Source organism: Panthera leo, chromosome A3, assembly GCF_018350215.1.
Source record: "Panthera leo isolate Ple1 chromosome A3, P.leo_Ple1_pat1.1, whole genome shotgun sequence".
In the NCBI taxonomy this organism is placed as follows: domain Eukaryota; kingdom Metazoa; phylum Chordata; class Mammalia; order Carnivora; family Felidae; genus Panthera; species Panthera leo.
This window is the reverse complement of record NC_056681.1, coordinates 82,562,975-82,571,933: the sequence shown is the minus strand read 5'-3', so window position 1 is coordinate 82,571,933 and position 8,959 is coordinate 82,562,975. Positions and strand designations below refer to the sequence as shown.

General features: G+C 39.0%; 1 protein-coding gene across 1 annotated transcript; it reads right to left on the bottom strand.

Annotated features, from left to right (window-relative positions):
• Window positions 1–2,836: 2,836 nt before the first annotated feature.
• LOC122215047 (trafficking protein particle complex subunit 2-like) lies at window positions 2,837–5,135 on the bottom strand. Its single transcript, XM_042930220.1, has 3 exons — window positions 5,053–5,135; window positions 3,263–3,585; window positions 2,837–3,026 (listed from the first exon to the last, which is right to left on the bottom strand). The coding sequence occupies exons 2-3, from the start codon at window positions 3,564–3,566 to the stop codon at window positions 2,908–2,910; spliced, it is 423 nt and encodes a 140-aa protein (XP_042786154.1). The 5' UTR covers window positions 3,567–3,585; window positions 5,053–5,135; the 3' UTR covers window positions 2,837–2,907.
• Between the last annotated feature and the right edge of the window lie 3,824 nt (window positions 5,136–8,959).

The following is an 8,959-nucleotide window of genomic DNA, read 5'->3' as shown; positions in this document are numbered from 1 at the left end:
TTATTCATAATAGCCAAAAAAAGTAAACAGCCCAAATGGCCATCAACCAATGAGTATACAGACAAAATATAGGGTGTCCAAATATGCATAATGGAATATTATTCATCCATAGAGAGGAGGGTAGTGTGCTACACAGATGAACCTTGAAAACATGATGCTAAGTGAAAAAAGCCAGTTACAGTTCCATTTGTAATTTATTATTCCATTTATATGAAATACTCAGAATGGGCAAATCTGTAGAGACAGAAGGTAGATTATGGTTGTCTAGGACCAGGTTGGTAGGTTGTGGGGAAGGAACAGAGAAATGAGTGACTGCTAATCAGTATGCGATTTCTTTTGAGGATAATGAAATGTTCTAAAATTGCTTGTGGTAATGGTTGCACAACTCTACTGTAGTATTCACTTATTTTTTTCTAGTTTTATTGAGGTGTAATTGACATATAGTGTTGTGTATATTTTAAATAAGTGAATTTCTCCACGAAGCCTGTTTTTTAACCTTTCAGGATAAAAGCTAAAGTACTCCACTCAGGGCCAAATTGCTCTACTATTAAGGGTGGACTAGAACTTGAATTACTGATTCTATCAGTACTCCTTCCAACCCAAAAGCTATTCTTCCTACCAAACACTCTAATGCTATGACTTAACAGCACTTTAGGTCCTAAATGCTGAGTCTTGCTTCACCAAATAAAGCTGAGATGTCTGGAATAAATAAATTGAATGGATGAATGTCAGTGTTCTTTCTAAGTTAGTTGGGGGAATGTTCTAACATATTAGGACTATAAGACTGACAAGCATGGCCACAGGGGACTTTTTAAAAGTAGAGGTTAGGGGCTAAGAATCCAGCATCATAAAGACTTGGATTTAAAACTTGGCTCCCCTCCTTTCAGACTCTCTGAGCAAATTGCTCAATCTCTTAAATACATTATCTTATCTGGTCCTTATATCAGGTATTGGTAGTCCCATTTTTTACAAATGAGGAAATTAAAGCTTAGCAAATTTATGTAACTAGTCAAGTTCAATTTCTGTACGTGGCAAAATGTTCATACTTTTGTCTGCCCACCTCCAATGCTATGCCTCCTAATCACTTACAAACCACAATGGCAGCTTATTAATTTATGATGGGAGACATATCTATTGACCAAGAGGTTTGAATCATCTCTTCAAGGTTAATTTTCCAGTTTCAAACACTTAGGAAATTTAATTAGTAACCAGAATTTTGATAGGTAAGTGTGGACTCTGAACAGAAATAATTGAGGAACTATTCTATGCAGGGAAAGTCTAGACACTTCCATCTGCTTTCCTAAAACCAGTAGGGCTCTGACTTAACCAGGTGTCGTTATTTACTCAACAGCTATGTTTAGAAGATGTACCATAAGCCAGGTCCCATTCTAGGACCTGGGCATAGTCTTGGCCTTCATGAAGCTTACATTTAGTTGGGAGAGACACACCATTAAAGAAATGAACTTAAAAACATGATGAATTCAGATAACCAAAGGGCTATAAGGAAAATAATAGAGAGTGACTTGGGATGGGGGAACCCACTCTGAGAAGATAGCACATAACCTGAGCCTTTGTGTCCGTTAGGATTAGATTCAGCAGTAAGTGACAGAAAACATAGAATAAAAGTGACCTTTGGGGTGGCTGGGTAGTTCAGTCAGTTGAGCATTTGACTCTTGATTTCGGCTCAGGTCATGATCTCATGGTTCGTAGATTCTAACTCCTTGTCAGGCTCTGTGCTGACAGTGCAGAGCCTGCTTGGGGATTCTCTCTCTTCCTCTCTCTCTGCCCCTACCCCACTTGTGCACACGCAAAAGTGACTTTAAAAAAACCCTGATGTTTATTTCACTGCTATGTAAATGAAGTCTGTAGGTGAGAATTCTAGGGTTGAATGACATTTTTTTTAATGTTTATTTATTTTTGAGACAGAGACAGACAGAGCATGAGCAGGGGAGGGGCAGAGAGAGAGGGAGACACAGAATGGGAAGCAGGCTCCAGGCTCTGAGCTGTCAGCACAGAGCCTGACGCGGGGCTCGAACTCACAGACTGTGAGATCATGACCTGAGCTGAAATATGAAATCAGGAGAATTAGGAGACCAGGGATTCAAGACAGAAGAAAGATAAGAATTCCATGATTGATGGTAGAACATAAATCCCAAGGAATCTGTTGTGCATCACTCTAGAGTCTGAATCAGGACAGGGTATTTCAGGAGGGAAATCTCTCTCTCCATCTCTCTCTCTCTCTCTCTCTCTCTCTCTCTCTCTCTCTCACACACACACACACACACACACACACACACGATCATCTGATGTATTTTAAGACTTTGGGAGCTATAAATATGTACTTTTAGTGGAGAGTTTGGTGATAAACTAGTGATTATTTCTTAAACAGAGGAAAAACCAGACAATTATTAAATCCAGGGAAAAAAATCTAAATTGTAATACAAAAGGAATGTTATTATGTATTCTACATGGCTCAGTATGGGTGTAACTCCCAAATAATGATCTAATCAAATATTATGATGTGTTGCTGCTAGGAGGATGGGGGAGCGTGTGTATGTTGGGAAGGAATTGTAATGGAGTTAAATGATCGTTAATAGTAGACGGTTAAGGGGTGATGTTTAAACTGGAAAAGATCAAGAAATAGCTGAAGAAGCATGCTCAGAAATAAGGAGTGAAGTATCCAAAGAAACAACTAAAAGAGTTAAAAGTAGTTGCTTTGGGGAAGCAGAAACTGAGAGTTGAGAGGGTAGGGCTGGGACCTGATATTCATTATTATAAGCTTTGTAAAACTGTTTGACTTTTTTTTCCCCCTAAAACCTTCCCAGACTAATCAGGTTACTTACAATGTCCACATTCCTCAGAATACCCCATTGTAGTGACATTGTTTATTTCCAAATTTTTCTGCATTCAACTTAAAAGGTGTTTCTTCCCAAGAAACTGAACTTTTCTGTCAAATGCGTTTGATGGAATAGGAGAAATGGCTTCATAAAATGGATTCATTGCAAACTTTCTGTATAAATCATAAAAACCAGTAAAGAAGTTCTTTTTTTTTCTTAATGTTTATTTTAGTTGAGAGAGAGAGAGAGAGAGAGAGAGAGAGAGAGAACAGGGGAGGGGCAGAAAAAGAGGGAGACAGAATCCAAAGCAGGCTCCAGGCTCTGAGCTGTCAGCACGGAGCCTGACGCGGGGCTCGAACTCACGAACTGTGAGATCATGACCTGAGCCGAAGTTGGACACTTAACCAACCTGAGCCACCCAGGTGCCCCAGTAAAGAAGTTCTTTATTCCATCGTCACACCTTGTTTCATGAAGGATAATACATCTCATATGCTCTGCAGTAACAAATGCTGAAACAAGCCACTCATTGAACTTGTCCACGGTTTTCAAGTACATGTTGTCTGACAGCCACATATTCTCATCTATGTGGTCAAGAGCAGCATGAGCTAGAAACTGGTTCAGATGATGATGATGATCTTTGGATTCTGGTTTCCCAGCTGGCAAAAATTCCATCTCAAACACTGGATGATCATGGTGGCCAACAATTACAAAGTAGAAGCTTCCAGACATTGTCTTCAATATATAGCTCCTGCGGAGAGACACCGACAATGGAGACAGCCAGTCAGTTACCCCCGCAGACCCTCACTCAGCAGCCGCTGTCAGAACTCCCTGAAAAGCATTTGACTTTTTAACCTGTGTGTGTGTGTGTGTGTGTGTGTGTGTGTGTGTGTAGATGTAGGTGGAATACACAGTACTAAATAATGGCTGATTTTTATTTTTATTTTTTTTTGCTTTTTGGCTTTATTTTTATCAAAGCTTCTTTACCCTCTGCAACATAAATTGCAATATCATAGTGGAGATACTGTCTTTTGCTTAAATTAAATTTTAACCCTGGATTTGAGAGCTTCCTTAGACTTCTACGTACAATATGGAAGACACCCTAGCATAATCTCATCAGCACCACTTTACAAACTTTTGCAACTTGATTATATACATTGTTACCTCAACTTAGCTACTTAGTGTTGATTCTTACAGGTTTCTATTTCCAAGTATAATTTTTTTTGTCCTTGAGGTTTGCTGACCTACAGGTACACAAGGACTCTTTTATTGCATAAATTTTATTACAAGTTGTATTAAAGATCTATACTGTATGGGGCACCTGGGTGGCTCAGTTGATTGAGCAGCCAACTCTTGGTTTTGGCTCGGGTCATGGTCTTCTGGTTCACAAGACTGAGCCCTGTGTCAGACTCTGTACTGACAGTGTGGAGCCTGCTTGGGGTTCTCTCTCTCTCCTCTCTCTCTGCCCCTCCCCCACCTGGATGTGCCCTCTGTCTCTCAAAATAAATAAATAAACTTAAAAAAAGATCTATACTATAAGAAAATGTATAACATTTATTATAACATTATATAACATATTATAACATATTATAACATATATAAAACTAAATGCACATCTAATATAACATATATGATAAAACTTGTGTCTCTAGGGTGTGTTACAAAATGACAAATAATTTTAGTGAAGATTATTAGAGGTTTTAGACAAAAGTTTTAATTTAAGAATTATTTGAATTATCTAGATAAAATGCATACAGTTTGATTGAATTCAGAATTTATATACGTTTAACCTATGTAAGATACTCAACTACTTCGACACTGTGATTAAAATCTGATGGAATAGCTTGCTATGGAAAAGAAACACGAAGCTTGTGGGGGCAGTGATAAATTTAAATCTCTAATGAAAGATTAAAAAGGGATCTGTTGAATGCCCAAATCTCCCAACAGCAGCATGAGGAACAGCTTTTGTCACAAGCTGTTCCAGCCCTTGAAGCTTAACAAGCAAGTCTCAAATAAAAATATGCGAGTTTATAGAAATGAAATGGAACCTAATAAGACTAAGCACAGGCCCTGCCTCTTCCATTGGCCTGGAGGCTTACGATCTGTTTCTTCTGCTTCTTGAGATTACTTATCTGTGTTATGGTCTTTGTGAGTCTAGCTGAGATCTTCACCCACATCTCCCTCGCGAAGCTGTAAGCTCTCTTCCACGATGACTCACCTCCAGACCTGGCTTTCAGATAAGGTGTAGACAGCAGGAGGACAGAGCAGGGAGTTAACTCTCTGATGCCACTGCGAAAGCAACATAACAATCCTAGCAATCTAGTCTCGTGGTTTCCAACTTTTTCAGCAGGAAGATCCCTTTGAATACACTTTGCTGCTTAATTTTGGCTGTTGCTCTAAAGCGTTGCCGGGCAGAGCACACACTCTCTCTGCTCAGTTTAAGCAGGTGACTATCTGACATGTGCCCCAATAACTGTTGTGGCACACCCTGAAATAATCAGTATCACTATTATGAAATAACAGTATCACTGTTCTTTTGCAGAATATTGAAAATAGCCCTCAGCGACTTGTGACTACCTTCAGATTTGTTACAACCCCATTATTATTTTTTTTAATTTTAAAAATATTTTTTTACATTTATTCATTTTTAGAGCAGAGAGAGACAGAGCACGAGCTGGGGAGGAGGAGAGAGAGAGAGACACAGAATCCAAAGCAGGCTTGAGTCTCTGAGCTGTCAGCATAGAGTCCGACACGGGCTCAAACCCACAAACCGTGAGATCAAGACCTGTGCTGAAGTTTCATGCTTAACTGACTGAGCCATCCAGGTGCCCCACAACCCCCTTATTTTAAAGATGAGTAAGCTGAGGCACACAGAGTTAAATGATGGAATAATGAATATAGTTATATCATGGAATACAGAATCTAGCAGGAAGCGTTCTGAACTATGAATTAGAAGGCCTGACTTCTAGTCTTCTTTAGGAAGACTTAGCTTTATGATCCGGGTCGGACTTTTTATGTTTTTAGGTTTATTTATTCTGAGACAGAGAGAAAGAAAGAGGAGCAGAGAGAGAGGGAGAGAGAGAATCTCAAATAGGATCCACACTGCCAGCGCAGAGCCTGATGTGGGGCTTGAACTCACGAACTGTGAGATCATGACCTGAGCCGAAATCAAGGGTCAGACACTCAACTGACTGAGCCACCCAAGGTGCCCCCACTCTTATTTTTGCATTGGCGATGTTCTAAGTAGGATGAGCATTACTTGCTCCTCATATACTTGTTCCTTCTTCAGTCTCCTTCCCTTGCTTTCCTTTTCCCCTTGATTAGCAGAATAAGATTCTCCCTGTTTACCCCCATGACCTGTATTAACATTTCTAGAAATGTGATCACTTCTTCATATTTGTTCAGGTAAATGTAGATATTGACACATTACACTTGAATTGAGTTCCCTATAGATTATAAATGTAATACACCGGTGCCTGAGAAAAGGTTGCCTTCGGTGCCATCATCTCTGGTGGCACAGAAACCTAAGTATGCTCAAGTAGACTAACTCATACTGGAAACCTGTCCCATAATTTTGGGAACATGGCACTCTCACTTAACACCTAGTGCAGAGAACTTGAATTTCCTTTTGAATATCTGGATGGTTTAATCTTGGAATGTGAAGTTGCCACAGAAACAGACCTGCTCAAACCTGTTTGGGCGTTCTTAAGGATGAATGATTGCTCTTTACTCTGGTTAAGATGAAAGACTTTCCATTGTCGATTTGGTCTGACAATCACATTAATGTAGAAAAAGGCTTTGTGAAGGATTATAGACAGTTTGGTAAATTTTTGAAGACCTCAAGGGAAAGACTTTACTAGGGATTTGCTGCTCTCAACTTTGTACAACGGAAAGGTACAATCTATTACTCATTCAGGAAGAACGTAATGAGATCACTCAGCATGTGATAGCATAACATTACTCCTGAAAATGAACGCTAGTCCACTTATTGGAAGTTAGGAGGAGTCGAAGGTCTAAATAAAGCTCTAAAGAAAATCATAAAGTCTCATTCTTAGTAGGAACAATAGCTTACTGTTTACTGAGCAACTTGTTTCTGCCACACACTATATAACAGTCCTTTTATCATTTTATTTTTTTTAAGTGTATTTATTTATTTTTGAGAGAGAGATTGGCAGAGAGAGGGAGACAGAGAATCCCAAGGGGGCTCTGCCCTGTCGGTGCAGAGCCTGACATGGGACTTGAACCCACCAACTGTGAGATCATGACCCGAGCTGATCTCAAAACTTGGATGCTCAACTGATGAAGCCACCTAGGCACCTCATACACCGAGCCCTTTTAATATACTACGGAACTTAACTAAATTCTCACAACAATCCTGGGAGTGACTACTAGTATCACTGGTAAGAAGTGAGACTAAGGTTAAAGTCAGCTCGGAAGGCCTCACACCTGGTAGGGACATCAGAATTCAAACCCACGTCTGTCTGATTTGAAGTCTGAGTTCTTTCCATGATAAAACACTGCAGCTGTTTTTTATTCTTCTGTGCTTTTTGTTTGTTTTAGTTCATAGTTAATCACATAGATACAATGTGAATTCATTCTTCTTTCAACATATGGTGCATTAGAGATACACTTGAAGTCCCCTCTTTAAGCTCATCATTAATCTCAGTTCCTTCTCACCTTCCTCAGAAATAACATTGCTTTAAGTTTTGGAAGATCCTTAGACATCATTCTTAGACGATCCATTAGATACACAGGAAAAGCTATTCAACATCATTAGCCGTTATGGGAATGAAAATGAAAATCACAATGAGATACCACCATACACCTATTAGACTATTAAGTGACTAAAATAAAAAATAGCGATAACATCAAATGCTAGTAAGAATGCAGAAATGAGATCTTTCAGACATTGCCGGCCAGAATGTAAAGTGATCTAGTGAGTCTAGAAAATATGTCTATCAATGCCTTATAAACCTAAACATCACTTACCAGGCAAGAGCAATTTCATGCTTTAACTTTTACCCCAGAGAAATGAAAACATACTTTCACAAAGGAACCTATACAGGAATGTTCATAGCAGTCTTATTTGCAATAGCCAAAAGCTGGAAACAACCCAAATGTCCTTTAATAAGCAAATGGTCAAACAATGTATGGTTCATCCCTATCATGGAATTCTACACAGCAGTAAAAAGAAACAAACTATCAATACACAAAACAAGAACTTGAATGAATCTCAAGGGAATTATGCTGGGTGAAAAAAAAGTCTCAGAAGGGCTACATACCATTTGATGCCTTTTATATAACATTCTAGAAATGACAAAATTATAGAGACGGAGACTAGATGAGTGGTTGCCAGGTGTTTGGGATGGGGTCTGGGGAGCATATTGGGTATGACTTCAAAGGAGTAGCATGAGAGATCTTTGGGTGATGGAGTGACTCCCTATCTGGATTGTGGTGGTGGTTACATGAATCTACATATGTGATAAAATTGCATGGAAGTATACACACACACACACACACACACACACACACACACACACACACAGGAGTGTATATAAAACTGGTGATATATGTAGGGCACCTGGGTGGCTCAGTTGGCTAAGGGTCTGACTCTTGATCTGGGCTCAGGTCATGATCTCACGGGTCCTAGGATGGAGCCCCACGTTGGGCTCCCCGCTGATAGCACAGAATCTGCTTGGCATTCTCTCCCTCTCTCTCTCTCTGTCCCTGCTCTGTGCACACACAAGCTCTCTATCTCTCTCTCAAAATAAATTAAAAAGTTTTAAAGATCTTAAAAGTAGTGATATCTGAATAAAGTTGTGGATTATATCAATGTTACTTTCCTGTTTTTAATATTAAACTACATTTATGCAATGTATTATCATTGGCAAAAAAAATGGATCATGGGTACATGAGACCTTTCTATATCATTTTTTACAACTTCTTGTTAATCTATGATTATTTAAAATTTAAAAAGTCAAGTTCAAAACATATCCATTGCATACACTTACGTTCCTGTATAAAATATCTAGTATTGACTTCTGTGTGGGTTTTTTTTTCATAAATAGTATCATCGTGAAGTATCCTTCTGCAAACATGATTTCTCACTCAACATTTTGTTTTGA